The sequence below is a fragment of the Bidens hawaiensis genome, unplaced genomic scaffold, assembly GCF_021521415.1.
Source record: "Bidens hawaiensis isolate Kalapana, Puna unplaced genomic scaffold, B.hawaiensis_p1.1 tig00059857_1, whole genome shotgun sequence".
Classification (NCBI taxonomy): Eukaryota; Viridiplantae; Streptophyta; class Magnoliopsida; order Asterales; family Asteraceae; genus Bidens; species Bidens hawaiensis.
Genome location: NW_027506448.1, coordinates 1 through 22064, shown reverse-complemented (window position 1 = coordinate 22064; position 22064 = coordinate 1). Strand labels below are relative to the sequence as shown.

The 22064-nt window shown below is 31.9% G+C and overlaps 1 protein-coding gene across 2 annotated transcripts; it reads left to right on the top strand.

Moving 5' to 3' along the window:
- Nucleotides 1-7710: 7710 nt before the first annotated feature.
- On the top strand, nt 7711-21747 carry LOC143617880 (MADS-box transcription factor 27-like). Of its 2 annotated transcripts, none has more exons than XM_077090285.1 (5): nt 7711-8377; nt 8570-8753; nt 20788-20863; nt 21353-21404; nt 21474-21747. In XM_077090285.1, exons 2-5 carry the CDS (start codon nt 8572-8574, stop codon nt 21656-21658), a joined length of 495 nt encoding a protein of 164 aa, XP_076946400.1. In that variant the 5' UTR covers nt 7711-8377; nt 8570-8571; the 3' UTR covers nt 21659-21747. The 2 variants fall into 2 exon arrangements, with proteins under 2 accessions (XP_076946400.1, XP_076946401.1); XM_077090286.1 differs by having other exon boundaries at nt 21479-21667.
- Nucleotides 21748-22064: the final 317 nt, after the last annotated feature.

Genomic DNA, 22064 nt, shown 5'->3' with positions numbered 1-22064 from the left:
GTTAAACTGGGGACAAGCCCAAAATTGGGGACAAGCCCAAACTGGGGACTGGCCCAAGGATACGGATGTTAACTGGGGACTCGCCCAACCCGGGATTTAGCCCAAACGTGAGTGACGTGAAAACGCAAAAACCTTAGCTAACATGAAAATGTTAGAAACCTTTGTCTTGAGATAACGTGAAAACGTTATAAACCGGTGGTATGGTACGTCTACCATAAATCGTAGAATCCTCCATATAGCCGAAAGCAACAAAATTGTCAGCCACTAAGCGTGTACTGGTCCTGCTGCCCCGGACTATATGTTGGATAGCGTGCGCTCCAGGCGAGAGTGTAGAAACTCTATTTATAAGAAAGGTAAAAATCTTTAAACCTTAGAGGATATGACCATCGGGGGTCATACCCAAACGTGGGCTAGGCCAAGGAAAATAGCGATGTACCTTAAGCGTGAGGGAAAGGTGGCCAACCTCTTAAACATTGAACCTCTTATTGAAACCTGCATTATTACTTAAAACTTGGAAGAGACAAATCGTTAAGAACACATTATCCTTAAAATAATAAGAAATTGAAAAGAATAAGTAATCAGATAGATATTACCAATTTTGGGATCCTTGACCCTTTAAGGATACTTGATCCTCAGAGGATACTTGATCCTGATCAGAAAAAGTATTTCTTGAGGTGGATAGCATTCCATGCTCTTGGTAACCTGTTGCCTTCCATAGTGAGCAAATGATATGCCCCCTTTCCTGCCTCCGACTCGATCAGATAAGGACCTTCCCATTTGGGTGCTAACTTCCCATCAGCCGGATTGGTTGTGTTTTTGAAGGCTTTCCTTAAAACTAAATCTCCTTCTTGAAATCTTCTGATCCTGATATTCTTGTTGTATGCCCCAGCTACCCTTTGTTGATAAGCTGCCATTCTGATTTTGGCTAAGTCTCTGAGTTCTTCCATAGTATCCAAGTCTCCGAGAAGGATTTCTCTATTGGCCTCAGGATCACGGATGCTTGTCCTAGCTGTTGGAACCACCATTTCTGTAGGGATAACTACTTCTGACCCAAACACTAATGAGAAGGGTGTTTGGCCTGTTGCATTTTTTGGTGTCGTCTTGTCGGCCCAAAGTACATATGGTAGCTCTTCGGCCCATTTTCTTTTCTTGGATCCTAGTTTCTTTTTCAATTTGTTGATGATTATCTTGTTGCTTGACTCTGCTTGACCATTAGCTTGAGGATGCACTGGAGTAGAGGAATCATCTTGATGCTCCAACTGTCACAAAAGTTAGTGGTTCTTTTCCCGATAAACTGGGAACCATTGTCACAAACAATTTCAGAAGGGATACCAAATCTAGTTATAATATTTCGTTTAATAAAGGATATAACTTCCCTTTCTCGGACTTGCACGAATGCTTCTTGTTAGGTCACGATTTTTATAATGAGGATCCTTTATCCTTGACTGTCTTATGGATAGTTTATCCTTGAAATATACATCAGGATATAAAGGATCGACGATCCTCGGTATTGTTTGTTTACTAATGATTGCGTTTAGTATGGTGATGTGTTAGACAGGTATATCAACTTTAAGACGAACTTGCATCAATTATCCTCATGGGACATCCTATAGCTGGAACATGGATCTAGGATCCTAATTCAACATAGCTGATTATGTATTATATATAGTATAGATATATGCATACCGGACCTACTGGATAAGTAAACAGAGAACATTTTTGCCACAATAAGGGGGTGTTTGGGATTACTTATTTTTACCAACTTATAACTTATTAACTTTTTGAAAAGTAATAAGGTGTTTGGGATTGCTTTTGATGTGAGAGGAAAAGTTCCATAAGTTACAATGTTGTAACTTATTAACTTAATGGATACTTAATGAAAAATTATAAGGAGGTAAAATAAGGAATCCCAAACACCCCCTAAGTCACTGTTTTAACATCTAAAATATTAGCAAAGCGAGAATTTAACAATATAAATATATACAAAAATTGAACCAAATTTTTAACAGGTGCGATGGATTCTACTAGATCATGTTTGGGTTTGAGTTTGAAAAATGTTTATTAGCTTTTTCAAAAAGCCAATTTAAAAAACTAGGATGTGAGACTTTTGAAATGTTGTTTTTTAACCATTTCAAAAAGCTAAAATAAGAAAGTTTTTGTGATTGCCAAACACATTTAAGCACACATTTAAGCTTACTGGCTTTTTGAAAACACCAACAGGTCAATAATTAGAGAACATTTTTGCCACAATAAGGGAGTGTTTGGGATTACTTATTTTTACCAACTTATAACAAGTAAAGGATCGTCAACAAGGGCGTTCTAGTGCGTTGTAGATTCTTATCAAAGACTTGTATCATTTAATGATGCCATGTGAATCGCTAGAAACATGTGAAGTGTATGGCTAACCCAATAACGAAAGTTTCGTAAGGGGACTGGAGCAGGCTACGATGAGACAAAAGATCTTCTTTCTAGAGAGATTCGATTCGGAACTATTATATGTCTAAGGTTCAATATTGAAAAAATTTCAAAGGTTTTCCCTGACTTTGTCCGTGCCAACAAACAATTCGAAATACCTCGACTTTTTAGAACAGGTCCGAGTCAAATAGCAATGATTTGAAGCACTTCTTTTTACAATATTTCGGAAACCCAATGACTCAATCGTATGGATCTTGTTAACTTTTTGAAAAGTAATAAGGTGTTTGGGATTGCTTTTGATGTGAGAGGAAAAGTTCCATAAGTTACAATGTTGTAACTTATTAACTTAATGGATACTTAATGAAAAATTTTAAGAAGGTAAAATAAGGAATCCCAAACACCCCCTAAGTCACTGTTTTAACATCTAAAATATTAGCAAAGTGAGAATTTAACAATATAAATATATACAGAAATAGAACCAAATTTTTAGCAGGTGCGATGGATTCTACTAGATCATGTTTGGGATTGAGTTTGAAAAATGTTTATTAGCTTTTTCAAAAAGCCAATTTGAAAAACTAGGATGTGAGACTTTTGAAATGCTGTTTTTTAACCATTTCAAAAAGCTAAAATAAGAAAGTTTTTGTGATTGTCAAACACATTTAAGCACGCATTTAAGCCTATTGGCTTTTTGAAAACACCAATAAGTCAATAATCATTTTTCAAACTTAATCCCAAACATGTGAAACATTTTTCATACGTATTCTGAAGTTGCTTACAGTATATTTCTTTATTGAGATACATTTCAAAATCTATATGTTTTACTAAATTTTTTGTTTCAGGAAAATATACTTTTTAATGGCATTTTATGTTCATCAATAATTTAACATCATACTTGACGACCTATATGACGATGATCGAAACATCATATTATTAGTATTATATGTTCATGTGAGTAAACACGTTATTTAGAAATCATAAAATATAATGAGTCGTTTTCCACTATAAAAATGATGTTTAAATAAACACAACTTGATAGTATATACATAGATTATTGTATAAATAAATATTTTGATAAAATGAGTGGAAACAAATTTGAGAGTGACACTTGATGAATATGAAAGAGTGATTGAAATTAACGGGAGAAAAAGATTAATGGTGGAAGGTAAGTGAAAAATTGAAAAAAAGAAAAGAGATTTTTTTTCATTGTTTTTTTTTTATTTTTGTTTTTAAAACGGTTGTTATGGTTTGATATAACTCATACTGTATGAGGAGCATTTAACGGGCACTCTAAGTGGTACACCGCCACCTCCCCTTAAATAGGGTAGGGAAATCGGGTTATAATCACTGATTAGTCATTAGAGAATATGAGAAAGACCGTGTAAATGAGCCCACAGTTATTACATATTCAATCATACATGCATCATGTTTATACTTTTTTTTTTTCTGAAAGAAAAAGAAGAAAATGTTATAGAATATTTAAGAGGAGTATAGCCTATGATTACGACGTTTTAAGATAGTTAAGGGTGTAAAATAGTTAAGTGTGTTTTAAGATAGTTAAAAATGCATTATTAAGGTACCTTGTTATGATCATCCCTCCCACCCTTTTGACTCTTCTTTGTATTGTTTTTTTTTTAAATTAATTTGTCATATAAACAAAAATATGATCATGTATGAACCATAAATACCATAAGAACATGTACGAACAAATGAATAGAGTTCATATATATATATATATATATATATAACCATTGTTGTAAAAGTCAGATTCCAAGGCTTTGGAATCGGCGATTCCAAGGTCCTCGGACATCAACCTTGCCGCCTTTTTTCAACTTGGCCAACATTACTCGCCAAGGTCCAACTCGGTCAAAATTCGGAGTACTCGTGATTACTCGGCCTCCAAGGTCAACTCGGCCACAATTTTTTTTATTTTTTTATTTTTTAGTAAAAAGTTAAAAAAATAACAAAACATGAATTTTTTGAATTATGTTTTTTTATATGAATTATGCTTATTTTGACATATATATATATAATATTCAATAATTTTTTATGTTATATTTATCATGTTAGAATACAAACCGAGTACTCCCTACAAGGGGGTCGGCCGCCTAGGGACCGCCTAGCGAGTTTTACAACATTGTTTATAGCTAGTTTTTTACCCGGCGCGTTGCGCCGATAATCTCCCGGATAAGTTAGTAAAACTCGAACGGTGGTAAAGCTCAAATGTTATCGGTCCCAAGCGTTGAGTCGGTAAGTTAACGCGAATTCGGTCGGTTTCGGTTACTTGTGTTATTGTACATTTGTACCGGATTTAAAACCAAATATAAAACAAAAAAGTATAAAAGTTGAGGTGGACTAATGAGATAGCTTCAGTCAGTAAAACTCGAGTGTTGGTAAAGACAGATCGTTTTTTATCCCGGAACTGAAACAAAAAAAGCACAAAAAATTAGCGTTCAGTCGTTTTCGTTACGATGAGTGAACTAAAGAAACAAAAACAAAGTTTGTGAACCAGTCGGGTGCAGCCAAGTGGCCCAATAGGGCACTTGCGTCACCAAACTTTTCATTTGTTATATAGTAATAATTATACGTGTTTCTGTTTTTTGTATGCCATCATACACTAAATATTATATTAAGTCGATTAAGAATCAAATATCATGGTGAAAAGTAAAAGATGAGATGAATTATCAACCAAATATGAGAACGCGCAAGCTAAAAAGTAATAAATAAAGAAGCCATACCAAAGCATTAGTGTTGTCGTGAAAAGGTAAAATGTATGTAAACTTATTTACAACCAAGATATGAGTAGATCTCGAGCCTTGGGTGTCTCTAGGACATCATGTCCCCAATTTAACACTTCTGTATCACTTGATGTTCAACTATACCAATTTTAGTTGTATATATTAGACTCGCAAAGGAATATATCGGTTACTTCATAAAAAAGCATGTTGATCAATTATCAACATCTTGTTCTTTCAGTATAAAAATAAAAGACAAAAAAAGTTTCTAAACACATGTATGTTTTCAAGACGTTAAATGTATATCATAGCCTTATTTTGTTGGATGAAGTTAACTAAGAACCGACTACGAATCATCTTATCATGTTAATTGAAATCAAATGACTTATAACATACCCATGTGGTAATGTCTATTCAAATCATTAAAAAACTAACCACTTGATTATTAACTAATGTGTGTGGATTTAATATATTCTTCTTTTAGGATAGATGATCTCCATATAGTACCAACTTGTTATTTATGAAAAGATAAAAGACAGTTTGTCATCAATTTTAGCAATTTCAAATATTTCCTAATGAGGTAACCTTAATTTCTCTGAACAAGAAAAGCCACACTTTTTTATATATAAATCTTTTAATTCTTAGGACAAGTACTTGTCACGTTCATCTGGTTAGAAGGACTAAATTACCCTCTTTTTTAATATTGCCTCCTCCTACTTTGTTTTATGTCTCAAAATAAACATAGAATTAAAAGTCCACACAGTTGTGCCATCGATGGTTTCAAGAAGGCGTCCTAACAATTGAAACTTTCCACGTCTTTCAAGGTTGGTACAACAAATTTAATGATATTATATATATATATATGACTATCATGCAGATATAGTATGATATTTTATATATATATTTGTTAAACTAGCTAGAAAATTAACGATATATATAGTAAACGCAAAAGGCTTTGAGCCTTTGACTGTATAACGTACAATAAGTATAACATCAGAAGGACAGAAGCTCAATATATATATATATATATGACTATCATGCAGATATGGTATGATATTTTATATATATATTTGTTAAACTAGCTAGAAAATTAACGATATATATATAGTAAACGCAAAAGGCTTTGAGCCTTTGACTGTATAACGTACAATAAGTATAACATCAGAAGGACAGAAGCTCAGGTCGTCTTTAGCATAAACCAAGCGAGGGATGTGTTTAATTTGGTGCTCCATATTTTAAGCCTTAAATTAAGGGTACTATTATTTATTTTCATGAGACTTTCAAATTTTAAAGCTAGGCATCCAAAAAAGGTGTTAATTTTTGTATTTTTTTAGATACATCAAGTTTTTACCAATAAGGGCATTAATCGTGAATTTTTTAAACGATTTAACACTGTAAATTGAAGTGATCAATATGAAAACTTTCTATTTTAACGGTTATAAAAGTACGAGGTAATAAATTTTTAAAATAATTTAACACAACTACTTAATTTATAATTGATACCTTGTATATTTGTTGTGATTAACTTGTAGTAAAATCAATACTATTAGGAAAATATATGTTAGTAATAATGAAGTGATCTAACGAGGTAATATGATTAGCAAGAGGAGTGTCGCCTCCAAGATTTTGGGTGTTTCATACGAATGCTAAAAAAAGACCTTTATATATAATTTTTTTTCTAGTTTTATTTTTTTTAAAGATTAAGCTTTATAGTTAATTATGACCTATACATACAACTTTGGTTTCAAATATCCAATGTTAGTTATGACCAACTACTAATTTGATTCTGAAGACCAATTTAATTTTGATCACCGATTTCTGTTATAGACCAAAGTGAATTCTAATTGCCAAATCTAGTTCCGAAGACAAGTTTGGTAATGAAGAACAGTTTCGGTTCTAATGACAATTTGTATACTAATGAAACAAAGTTAATATTGATAATCAAATTCAAGCAACTTTAAACAACTTTTGTGATTTCGAAGCAACTTTAATTCAGCCAGGGTCATTGCTTTATTTTATAAAGATTTGAACTTTATAGTTAAAGCTTAGCCATGTTTTATAACATGTTTTTAGGAAATCACATTTGCTTTATAAAATTATATTTTTATAAAAATGGAGACTAATTTAGAAAACATTTTAGATCATTCTCATTCCCATATCACATTACCTTTGCCGTTCATTGTCTTTATTGCTCATGTCGGGTTCTTGTTGGGTTTTTTTTCAATCTCATGATGAAACCTCAAGTGTTTTTTTTAGCATATATCGATTTGTACACTGGTTCCACACAATTATGCTATGTATCAGTTTCCCATTGAATTTCTCAACACATCTTCATGAGAGAGGCGCGCACAACAATTTTCTTGATGAGTATGTTTAATTTTCAAACTTGTAAAGACATGGGCTATATGGGAAACATAGCCCGTTTAATAATATACAACTCTAGGGTTGGTTATAACATACTGGTGATTTATGTTTCATTGTATATCTTAAAAGACTTCAAGTTGGGACCAACTTTGTTTCCGACTTAGCTTGCTTGTGATCCATGTGATATTGTACTCCTCATTCAAGTGGTTGTGGATTCAAATCATGCGGAGTGTAGGTGTGGTGCTTTAGGTGCATAGGAGAGACTGTTTCAGTCATTAATGTTTTTTATAGGCTCATTGAAAAGATTGAGGGGGCTTAATGCTAAAGGAAGATAGATAAAGGAATGTAACCGAAAAAAGGGATTAAAAGCTCAATATTCACAACCAATGGAAGGGTAATATGGTCATACAGCTCATCCTCGGAACCCTCAAAAAATAAGAGGAGCACTATCCTTAAAACATGAAAAGTCTAGCTTTTATTCTGAAAAATACACACGTGTCAGCGATCTATAGGGTTTATATTGTCAGGGCCAATAAACAATGAGCTGGCAAAAGGATTGGTCCACTTGTCATCATGCTATTCATTTTCTAAATTAAGTAATAAAGTAAGAGGGGTTTTGTGAATACAAGTGGGCGGTTTTCTAGAGAGAGAGTGGTTTTGTAAAAAGAGAAAGATGATTTATAGTACCTACCATTTATAGGGAGTTGAAACACAAGTTTCCTTATGTAGAAGACGACTCTTAGCTCAATTGGGAAACCACATAGAGAGGTCAAATAGATAAAGATAAAGATTTAGAGAGAGAAATTGGAAAGAGAACCAAAACAAGACTGCTTGATTGTTTTGGTCAAGACCGCATCAAGTTGAAAGTAAGCAATGGTTTCAATTCATGATTTTGACAAGTCACACACTAGATCTCTTAGATTCAACGTTTGATCTTTGAATCATATGTTTGTTGTGTACATATGCACAATTAATATATGGTATGTTGTATACATATATGCACAATATTTACTTGTTTGCGGAGTAATTTGATTATTAATTGATGGATGAATAAGTAGGGATGGGGAGAGGTAAGATTGTGATTAGAAGGATTGACAATTCAACTAGCCGACAAGTAACGTTCTCGAAGAGAAGGAGTGGATTGCTGAAGAAGGCGAAAGAGCTCGCGATCTTGTGTGATGCCGAGGTTGGTGTTATGATCTTCTCGAGCACAGGCAAGCTTCATGAGTTTTCTAACACAAGGTCAGTTAATTTCACCAGATCTACTTCTTGTCATCTTAATTTATGTCTTAGTTTATATATAATTATGTATGTCATGTGTTTATTAAATATTCAGTAACATATATGTGTGTTTTATTTCATTTGTTCACTGTGTGTGTTAAAAATTAATAGTTAACTAATAGTCCTAACTAAGTTATACTTTGTTAATGTGTAATTCTTGTTATGATTTGTAAGAGAATTATAAGATCTTTAATATAAGTTCATATGTATGTTAGGCAGTAATTCATGCTCCATAGAAGTTAATTAATCACTCAGCTGATTTTCATATATATGTTATTAAATGGAAGTGTTCCTTCCAAAAGCACAATTAATTTATGGACACTGTGAATCTCATAAGGATACCTCCCTTACAAATACTAATTTAAAATGCTTAACTTTCTGGACCATGCATGTTAACAATTTTTTTAAGCAAATGAATCACAATTACTTTTTGAAGAACTATCTATGGGTACTCACTCACATAAATCTATACATCGTTTATGTATATATATATATTCAATTGTTTATTAGTGAAACTCCAAAAAGCATCAGCAATTTATGTTTAAATTATTACACTTTAACCCTAAGGCTGCGATTATAACAGTTTTCTAAAAGAAATATGTTATTTATTGTAACTTTAAAAACACATATATAATCTATAAACTAGAAACTGGGGGATCAGAGGTATGGTTTTTGACCACTTTGTTGCACCGGCAGAAGTATCCTGCAGATTAAAAGCAACCAAACTTCCATATAAATATAAACAAATATATTGGAATACTGGAAGATTAATAAAATAATAACAAAGAAAAATTGTGTCACTATAACCTACCGTTAATTAAGTATGGAGATAACATTCTTCTTGCATGCACAGGCTATCTACAAATGCAGAAGGATCAGTATTAGGTTTATCAAATTACGTAGTTCATTACTGAAATTATATATGTATTAACAAGACCAAGAAGGTACAAAATATAAAACGATAATAAATTATGACAGGAAAATAACCTTCTCCGGCCTTAACTGATTTGATCTCTAAGCCTACTCGGTGATGATATTCATCCATTTTAACCAGCTAGTGCAGTTAAAATTAGAACATATGTCTTCCAAAAACTCACTCGAGATACTAAGAATTAATCCAGACTCAGTTTTTAGCCAAGATCATGTAATTAAGGTTGAGGATTCAAGTGACCATAACAAGGAAAGTATGTGTAAAACTAATAAAAAAATATGGATCGAAAACTAAGACTTATGTAGGGATGATTATTTGAAGCGAGGATAATATACAAAGATAGGTAATATCTAATTATTGGATGGTTTTTCATATTTTAGGTTATAGCATAAAAATTATATATATAGGGAAGGATCAACTTATGATTCCAATAAATAATGTATGGAATAGGAATAATTTTCATGGGATTACTATACGAAGAAAAATACGGTTGCATGAGTCATGAGTGCATGAGGGAATGCAACTTTGCATGCAAGGGTACTCTTTTTTATAGCATATTTATCACAGCTACACTATTGATCTCAACAAGTTTAGCTTGCTCAAATTACAACCTTATATAATGTGTAATAATTAGTCAGAAAAGTTCAAGACTTTGCTGCATGGCCATTCAAATTCATGTTTCTTTTAAGTTGTGAAAACTCTAAATAACTTCCATTAAACTTTGTTTTTATGTCTTATAAACAAGTTATATCTACAAATTTCTTTTTCATGGATTGACTTTTAAAATATGTGTAACGAACGTTTACGTGTTTTGTGAATACCGTAATTTAAATATGCATAACGAGCATTTACATATTTGTTAAACGTGTGTCCGAAGCTGACACACATACTTTTTTCCCCTAAATGTAACTTATTTTACATATGATTTTTTTTAAATATTGTTAAGTGGAGATCTTTCAAGTTCTCACTCAATGAGTCTCTCAAAGTATATATGCGTCCTCTATAGTGTTATACAGTGTCAGGATAAATCTAAACATTGTGAATAATATACGGATAACTATAGTAATTATTGTCACGTCACTTCAAAATTATAACATAATAATAATAATAATTCCGACATAATTACTATAGTTTGTTTTTAGGCTTCACACCCTAATTTGTAAAAGATTCCACCATGTACATGTGTGTGTATGTACATGTATATAGTGTTAATTTGGATCGAATACAAAGAGGTTTCGATGCCAAGCATATAGATCAAATTAAGAAAAAACACACAATTGCCTTTATGTAAATAATGTAATACGATACTAAATAACAACGTAATTACCTTAAAGTAGCAAACTTATTATTACTTTACTTCAGTTTTTCTGTAATGTAATAACTAAGTTAATGTTCCGTATAAGTTATAACACACAAGGGTCAGGGCCGGCTCCGAAAAGACGAAATTTTTTTTGGGTCAAAGGCGACCTTTCTTTTGGCCTTAAGTAAAAGAAACAGTTTGTTGGGCTTAAACAATTTAATTATAAATGGGCTTATTTGATTATAATTTAAGTTGTGTAAAAAACTTTTATATAAAAATAAGCTTAAAATTGTCTCAAATAAGACTAGAACTCACAACCTTTTGGTTAGATGTCATACCCTTTTACCGTTAAACCAAGCTAGTGGTTATGTAATTGTGTTGAAACATTGATTATATACATGTTTTTGATAAAAATACATATAACTTTTTTTTGAAAAAAAAAAATTTCGGGCCTAAAGGGGTGTCGGGCCTGTGGTCGTCGACTACCATGCCATGCCTCAAAGACGGCCCTGACAAGGGTGAAAAATATAGAAAAAGTCAAATATACATATATGAATTAAATAATGAACACTATAATTTTATAAACTATAAGTTATTACATAATAAATGGGTAATTTCATATTTCCTAAAATACATAGATTAGTAGAATAATTTGTATTTTTACTTTAAAAAAATCAAAATGGAATGTTGTAAATCTATACATATTAAGAAAAAGATATCATGGTTAACATCAAATTATCTTAAATGAGTTAGTAAGTCATAAACATTTTAAAATCAAGATAGTGAGTTCGATTCCCATTAACATATTTTTCATTTTAACAATTTTAATTGAACAAAAATAGATAATGAAGTGGAAGGTAAAGTTAAAATGCAAAGACGACAAAAATAAGAAGTGTGAGAAGAATTTGTGGCCACACAAAGATATTAAAAAAATCATATCTCAAAATATAAATAAAAAACGAAAATTGTTAAAAACCAAAATGTTCCCCCCATCATTCCCGTACAAAAAAAACAATGTTGAAAAATGATAAACAAAAAAGACACAATATGTCGCAAATATAACACAATGTTGAGTAATTTAACATAATATATAAAAAGACACAGTGTAAATGAAAAAAAAGGCATAATCAATGTCGAAAATAAACAAAAAAACACAATGATAAATAAAAGGATATAATGATTTTTTCTCTCAATATTTTGTCTTTTTTGAGTTTTTATTAGAACAATAAAGATAGTGGAAACATTTTTGTGTTTTTATATTTTTTATTAAATTTGAGTTATGATTTTTTTACTTAATTTTTAATTATTTTCATGAGGGTTTGTTTTTTGTTTTTTTTTCCTACAAATCATTCTCATTATAAAAGTCTCCCTTTGTAGAATAACCTGACACATGAAGTCGAATTGATTAAATCTGAAACTTGTATATTTAGAATAAAGGCCTAGCTGAATGTCATGTGAACAATATGTTTGTTTTAATAATATAGTTAGATTATTACTAATTTACATATGTGTAAGATCATTTCCAGTTCATTTTCTATAAATATGTGAGTGAGTTTTGTAAATTAATGGTATAATTATAAGTGGTTGTAAATAGAGGTGAGAGAAAAATGTTATATAAGAAAATTAAATTTAGGTTTACACTGTTTATACAAAAAATATATATTTAATATATTCTGAAAATGTTTATGAGTGGCGAAAGAGAAATATTTAATGATAATAATATTAAAAAGTTTATTTAATTAAAAAGATAGAAAATATAATGATTTATAATGTAATAATAGAGATATTGATTGACTATATTTTCTTATATCCAAATAGTTACACTAAAATTCAACACATTTTATGTCTCATGTTCATTTAAATAATATTATTTATACATTCAACATTAATTTTTTCTTTAATCCAGTTACAACAACTTTCACCTAATACTAAAAAATTATATTGTGTGAACAGTGTAACAACTAATTTAATTTTCTCTATAACATTTTCTATCTCTAATACTGACAACCACTCATAACAATACCATAAAAATTACAAAACTCACTCACATAATTATAGGGCATGGCTAAAAATGTTCTAAGTTAGGAATGCTCAACCAATTTACATATAATCATACGGTTACATATAATAAACACAAAACTATTCTCAGATAAAAAGGATGAATAAATAAGTAAGCATGATCACATGTTATTAAGAATCTTTAAAAGTTTTATACTATTTAAAGTTATAAGAAGATTCACATAAGGTATACATACTAATTTTCTTAATGCGTGAAAATATTGTAATCAATCAAAATTTTTTTTTATATTATTTAGTTATAAAGGTATATCAGTAAAAAGTTCAAATTTTTTGATAGCTAATACGAATTAACGATAAGTTACAAATCATTGTATTTTTATTTATGTTTCTTTTTATTCTTTTTATTTGATCTCAACTGCAATGTTCATGAATTTTTATCATCCTAATTTGTTTTTACAAACGTAAAAAAATATTTGTTGACGATATCCAGATAAACTTGATTCAACCTCGATTTGGTTGAGTAACCCCAAATCCAGCTTCGTAATACAACATACACAATTCGTAATACCACATACATAATATATGTATGAATTACGCACAACAAAAGTTACATAAACACAATTCGTAGTATTATCTACATATTACATATATGAACATACACAGAATAAAATAAACTATTTTTATCTCCACATTAAACCTTCATATAATAATTAATGACAAATAATGCTAATAACTTACACTTGTAAAATTTACATATATATTTGTGATACCAGTTACATATTATATGAATCCGTGTTGGCAATACATGAATCTAGTATTTGACGCGTTTGAAGATATATGAATGAAGATACTTTTGTTTAGAATGATATTTGATTAATAAAACTTCTGATTAGAAAGTTCAACTAAAAAAATATCTACCCATCCCTTCTGTGTGGCGGTAAAGGTATTGGTGTTATTCAACAAAGACTAAGGTTATAGTCTCACAAAAGACAAACGTGGAGAATTATAAAGAAATGAGTTAAAAAATTTGAACTTCAAATTAACTAGTAATAGTTACTAAATAAATGTTATTACTAACTCATGTTTTACTACAAAATGGCCTACACATAAAAGACCAAAGTACTCTTTTTCCTTAAAATCATGGTTCATTAATCTCTTGCTAAAATCTGCCATTGTCTTTCTAATCCACTAATTAAATCTAATTAATGGCTTAAATCAATTTCTGAGACTCGTCCTTCCCCTAAAATAGAGACTTAAAGTTATGTCATTTGAAATATGCATGTTCATACTTTAATCTAGGCTTTCAGCTAGTGCGTTGTAGTGGTATAGACCCTTTTGGCTTGTTATGGAGACTCACTTTTGACGTATGGATGCGGATCTTATGTTGATGATTTTAGTGTCATCTACTTTTATGCAATTCGGATTTACCTAGCGATCAAATGAGAAATCATGACCAAACATCAAACGAGTTGGAAATTGTGGAATGCACACTTGTTTGCAAATGCAATGAATTCAAGCATTAAAATCAGATTAATAGTTTAATTGGGTGGGGGAGGGGGGGGGGGGGAATCCCACTAAACAAGAGGCATAACATATAGTGGCGGACCTTGAAATTTTCTTACATGGGTTGGAAATTTTTTGGATCGGTACTAAGTTGATTATCGCTATATAAATTTTATTTTTCAGTCCGGTTTAGTCATTCGGGTCGTCATATAGAAAAAAAGATAATCAAACAAAATATGATATAACCAAAAAAATGTGTGAAACTTCATTGGAAATATATAACTAAAATACAATATTTTTAAAGTTGTTTTCTATTGGTTTTCGTTTTTTGAAATCTAGCAAAAACATCACCTAGTTGGACACTCATAAGCAAGTCATACTTAGTGAAACAAATACAAGCATTGTTTAAATTCTCATTGCCCATTTAATAACGCAAATCAGACTTCACATATTTCATCGCTGAAAAGTATCTTACAACGCTTAATCAGACTTCACATATTTCATCGCTGAAAAGTATCTTACAACGCTTGCTGTTGCAACGGGTAATACGAGAGCTAACTTTAATAAACGATACACTAATACAAATGAAATTGGTGAACAAAACAATGTATATAAAAACTGAAACATTTAAAGATAAAAATTCTTCATCCGTTGAACTCACCACTGCTAGAAAATATACATTTAATGACGCGCAATGCGTGTCATTAAAGGGGGTAGTTGACACGTTGAAGCGTGTTAAGGAAGGTCATGTCATAAAAAAAGATTACGTACATTTGTTTGTCATATGTTTATGACATACTTTTATGACGCATGTTTTTGACAACCATTGCGTGTCATGGTTTAAAGTGTTTTAAATTTATTTATTTTTGGTAATATTCACATTAAATGACAATTAATGTCTAATAATAAAAAAAATAATACAAACTATAGCAATACAATCCATTTCATACAATATTTCATAGAATACTAATTACAAACATTTCAAAGTTAACATTTCACTAATGTCGAAACAAAATTACATCGGAAAATAAAGATTGCCACTAAAGGCGACCATTCTTTACGAACTCCATCAATATCAACATCCGTGTATTCAACTTCCTTTTCCCAACCTGAAAATTTTTTTTGGATCAATGAGAGAGATTATACAAGACATTTCGGGCCAACGTTGTTTATGCCTTAACTAAGAAAATGAATTTTACCCACTAAGTGCTTCGAGAAACAGCATAATATTAATACTATTGAGGACCTGCAGAAAAAGAGTTCGGGTTATGATTTTCTGTACTGGGTCAAATGTGTCAAACGGGTCAAAGTGTTCCAGCAATTACTCCTCCACATGATTGAACCACATCGGCTTTTGGAACTAGACTATATCCACAGACTTCCTATTATTTAAAAAATAATAATTTTAATTTAGATTATGAATTTGATAAGAACAAAGTGTTAGCTCAATATATGTACCTAACTGAAGTAACGACTGTAACGCATCAACAATAATTCCTTTACTAGACCACAAATTCCATATATAGTAATGCAGTACGTTAGATACAACCTGAAAACAAGAATCGAATAAGTTTGAAGATTTATCATAAATGAAAGTATGAAACGGTATAGAGAAAAAAAAACTAACCTTATTACAGAACCATTCTGACCAAGGTGTTTTGCAAAGTGGAGAAACAAGTATGAGACCAATTACACGTTGTCGATGTTTGATTTGTTTGCCAAAAAGATATCGCGATTGTAAAATACAATATGAATGATGTAATGTGATGTACATAGTAAGCAGCTTACAGCAAATAAGGTAAGTACAAAAGCTCCACCTTTTACCCCTCTTACATTACTACACCTAGTCTGATCTGTCAAACTACTCCTAAACTAAAAAGAAATAAAATTTTTAAAAAGTAAAAGAAAATGAAAGAGTACCTATAAAAGTCAAGAACATTAGCAACCTGGTCAGCTAAATCATCAGTAGATAATGCCAAAATATCACTTGACATTGGAGCAGCTTCTCACTGCAGCCAAAATAATTGAAGTGTGTGTGTGTGGGAGTCAATGAACATGTCATCAAAGTTATCTTCTTATTATATAAACAAGACTTTTTTTAGGATCGAGTTTGTTAAAATCGGCTCGCTTCGAGATTTTAGCGAGCCAATCTCGAGTAGTTCACGAGTCATGATGAAAGCAACATTTAGTGAAAAAAATTCAATGGAACCCGAAATTTCTTCATCGTGATACCAATTATGATAATTTCTGTCACCATAACACCACCACAAATTTCAAATGCCATTGAGATATTGCAAAACTTGAACTGATATTACATGTTATAATTTATAAATAGCCTGAATTGATCCATTTATAAGTCAATGGGTCAAAAGTGCTACATTTAATATTGATTTTTGGACTGGATTAATGGTTTACATAAAAAAAAATTAACTCCAATATCAGGTTTAAATAAATATTGTTCTAAATAAGTAGGAAATGAAATGAAGGCATGTAACGTACATAATTTCATATTTTGAAGCAATGCGGGTATGCCTGGCAACATCAATTTTTGCATCATAACAAGCTTCTTTAATCCAGAAAGTATGGGGGTTGCTTTATCTGGCTGAATAAAGCATCAAAAGTTTGTAAGATTTTATCCAGTGGTATATAAAAGTGAGTAGCTATGGTTGTTCAAGAGTCGAGCCCGAGTCGAGCAAGGGTGGTTTCGAGCCCGAGCTCAAAATTAAATAAGACAGCTCAGCTAGGCTTGAGCTCGAGTTTGAAGTTAAACGAGTCTAAGATCGAGCCAACATGAATACTGGCCATTCTAATTCCCACATTTGATAAATTATAAATTAGAAAATGAGGCATTTATATGAATCTAATAAGTGCATTAATTTGCAATCTCTTATAATAAGGGTAAAAAATTGATGACCATAACCCACACCAAAAAGCTTCCTTGTGCAGCTCATAATTAAGTTGACTGTCTTGCATGTAGAAATTTATTATAAGTGGGTTATTATTATCTTAATGTCCTTTTCATCAATTTTTATTCTTAAATTACTTTCCACCATCCAAATTTATGAGCAATGGATTAAAACCCTTCTTACGCTTCTCATTTTTGTTGTACTTTGTATTTTAACTTTACCCCCGATTCTAGAACATTCTTAACCACAATTAAGACTCGATTAACATGTAAGCTCAAACGAATAAGTCCAATAATCTCGCCCCTAATTGTTTGATGTTCACACTGATATTCAAAACCTTGTTGAACCACCATCATCTTCTTTACATTGGCCATCACATCAACCTCTCTTGGACCCCTTAACCTTCGCCTCGGTCATGTCCTAGGTCTTCAAAGTTTGAACTCCCATAACACTTCTTCTGTTTCAATCCTTTTTAATTGTAGTTTTACTACCATGTCACAATCCTTCCTTGATATGCCCCTCTAATATCAAACACCAACAAAGACAACAACTAGCTCCTTTTATTCTGTCTTTTCGATCGTGAAACGAAATTTTGTAGCTCCCTACTCTTTCTGAGACAATCTTTGTTTTTTCTTGCCAAAAAAATCGAACTCCAAGCTGCAATTTTCTCCCATGGCAAGAAAGAGTGTCCGAGAAAAATGAAATACAATAAAAAAAACCCGGGTTTGAAGCTCCGTGTTGTACTTATTTCTCCAATACCACAAAGTTACCACTTACCCAACTTTTTCTCCCCAACCCATGGCTACAACGGGCTACTCCCTTGCCCAAGAGTCGACTCTCAAAACTGCTTCCTCGTCAAACCATCAGATACCAACTAATGGCACTAGTTAGATCATAAACATAAAGAACAAAAACACAAAATCCTGATCAAGACTTTGATAGACTCTTTATGAAACAAAAAACCCAAACTTGAATAACTAGAAACCTAAAACCAATCAAATTGAAAACTAAGTAAAAACCACTATTTAAATTCTAAAATAAATTTTTCAAAAATAAAACTATAACCCAACTTATTAAGTAATACCCAAAATAAGTAATATAAAAAAACCTCTAGAATCCTTCACATGTGTCCTAGTGGTAGGAGGCTTGGGTTCTTCAGTAGAGACTTAACTTCGAATCCCACTTGTGTTACTTTTGGGTGAATATTGACAATGAAGGATTTAAGCTAGGCCTTATTCAGAGGTTGTTAGTTCGAACTCTGAGCCCACCCGGGTTTTCATCCCACCGTGTGTTACGCCAGAAAATTATGCTCTTTGGTGGCACAACGACTGTCAAGTGACAGTCATGGTATGATTTCCCGGGGATAGCCCAAGCCAAACTCTGAAGCCAACGTGAGCCCGGTTAAGACAACATAGTTTGGCCATAGTGGACATCGGGGCTCTTTAAATTTGAAGAGCGCGGCAGCCTAGATACAATAAAGTCGCCGTTCTAAAAAAATCAAAAAGCCTCTAGAACATTCTTAACCCAAATTAGACAACTTCCAAGATTTTGACCCGATTAAACATGTGAGCTCAAACGATCAAGTCCAACACTACGAACTTGACTTTTTATTTTTAAAATAAAGAATACAAGTAAAATCCAAAATATTCAAATTACAATTTAAAAGTTCATAGCTACTCACAAGAAGATTATGAACTAACAACAAAAATGGTCTCAATTTTCATGCATCACAACTACAATGCCTCCATAGCAACTGACAACTTCCAATCTTCATCATTATCAAAATAAATCAATAATATGTTTTCCCAAATTCGTTAGTGGTTTTCTAAACTGATATTATATGTTCTTGAGTTAACTGCTTGGATTTCTGAACTAGCCTCGAGAGATTTGTGAACTTCTTATCTTGGCTTTGAATCCACCATATATAAAAAATACACACACGTCACACGTTTGTGAAGGCCCCCCATAATACAAACATAACTAAATGTAACACATAAGATAGTCATGTAGCTCACCACAATCTCTTAATAGCTCTCATAATTATACTTGTCAAGCACTACATTCACGTGTATTGTGCCACACTAAAAATGATTTTGTAAGAAAAAACAAATAATAAGATTTTTACTTGTAAATTGAACAAATGTGGTTTTATATTGCTTTATTTTGCTGTTAGGATATGAATTATGAATCTAGGGAACTAGGGGCAGCTCAATGGGCTTGGCCCCATCTTATGTAATTGGGTTATTATTGGACTGTTGAGTTAATGTATTGAATACCAAAGATTGTACTTTGCTGTGATGTGAAGGTTGTTTTGACGATAAGTTTGGTAGGTTGCTTTATACGTTTGTATTTTCATTTTTCGGTTTTGTTAGATTGTTGTTTGTTACTTGGGTGTCTAGCTTCTGGCTAGAAAGGCTCTATTCGTTTAATGAAAATAAAGAGATTGTACTTAGGTTACAATTTGTGTTAAACTTATAGTAACCTTAATTGATCAACCCCATTAGGGGTGTAAACGAGCTGAGTGGAGCTCAGGCTCGTGTAACTTACACGAGAGCTCGAACACAACTCATTTATTATTTGTCAATTATTTTATATATTTTTATATTATAATTTTTTTCATATATTAATTAATTAACGTTTTTAGTCACAATTTTATATAGAATTAATATCAATACCGATAATATATTTAATGTATTAAAGAAAATATTAATACATAATATGCTAGTTTAGGCTCCCAACTGAATAAGTTTAGCTCAGGCTCAAACTTAAATTCATTTAAGTTTGGCTTGAATCGAGCTTATAGCAAGCCGATCTCTGGCTCATTGACCGCTTGGATCGTTTACACATTACACCCCTACTCCCGATCTTTCCTTTACGATGAGAGAGCATAACTACCACCAGCTTTTCCTCACATAAATAAGATCAGGGATTTTGAAAATATAACAAATACAACATTCCCCAACTTAGGTACACGTTTTCATATAACAGAAACCCTTTTTAATACACTTAAAATGGGTCAGTTTGACCTTTTTATTTTAACATATCATGTGTGAATTGACTCAAGTTCTGTGTCCCTTACGTATCTACTTCCAGCCTAAATCAATTCTTGTAAAAGCTATTTGAAGTGTTGAAACCAGCACTCGGAAGAACTTTAATCATGTCTCATATTAATATAGGATGTTAAACTGTTAGTTGGAGATTATGAATCTGAATGTTTTCAGGATACAAAAATCACTATTCTCATTCCCATATCACATTTTCTTTCTTTCTTTTTTCTTTTTTTTTTTTGTATACACACAATAATTGCAGTTATAAACTAAAGAAAAATGTGTGCAGCATGAAGTCGGTGATTGATCGATACCACAAAGTAAAAGAGGAACAGCAACTTACAAATCCGGTTTCAGATGTTAGGGTACGTAAGCTTTTATTTATATATCATGACTAATAGACACATTATCGTATAATAATTAAACTAAGGTAAATCAAGAATGTGCATTGTGTTGTGATGGTCATATTAATTCAACACAATGCAAAAGTAACCCGCAGGTGAGTATAATAAGGAATAGCAAAAACATAAAAGATAAAACAAGACAAATCCCACGTCTCTTTGTCCAAATCGTTGATAGAGAGAATAGATGTTCGATTCATAAGGAAGCAACACCTTTTTTGGTGCTTTAGTTCTGTACAATAGGAGGTATCAGGATAACCGATAAATGTTGTAGAATTTGAGATATCATTAGAACTAGTATTCTTACCTTTTGCTTAAGGTTTCCATAGTGCCTGATCTGTCTCTTCCATCCTATCAAAGACAATATACGCACTCCCTTCGATATACCTCCAAATTGAAAATGATTCATGACAGACAATTGACTTCTAATATTGCCTAATTATACTGCACAAGGTGGCAGATGTCTTCAGCAGCATGGATGACTTGCATAGAGACTGCTCTAAAAGTACCTATTACATATGTTTTTATAGCTTCATCATTTTATACGAGACTTCTAAAAATGTTATTGAATTAGGAAAGACAATGCTCTTCTTCAACAGCAAGGGAAACACAAAAGCATCCAAGAAACGGCGCGACTCTGGAACTTTTCCATTGAAAAATAGTTCGTTATTTCTTAACAGATCAGTCTTCAAGTTAATCAGTCACACAGCATATGTCATAATGAGAAATCAGGGAACACAGAGTCCCAGTTTCTTATAAAGATGCAGGTGAAAGAAGCAATTTAGTGCTACAGTCATATTGTCTCTACTCTCTACATCCAGGAGTGACCAAGACTGCTAAAAAACATGGAAGCCGCATGTTTTTACGGGCAAGGAACAGATTCCATAAATCTGGTAAATTACTAACTGCCTGCAAGGATTCAACTAGAAATTATTTGACCAAATTAAGAATTATTAGTTGTTTGACCCTTGCTTCCAAGATTTTCCTAAAATGGTCACTAGACATCACTTTCATTAAGACAGTGCACACCTAAGACCAAAGCAGCTGTGTGTGTTTATACTTTATAGCATATGTACCCCAAGTCCCAACCTTAACTATTCAATAATCACTGTCCATAGGCTATTTTGGTTGTGTGTGCATGAGTTGATGAGGGTGAAGTTTAGTG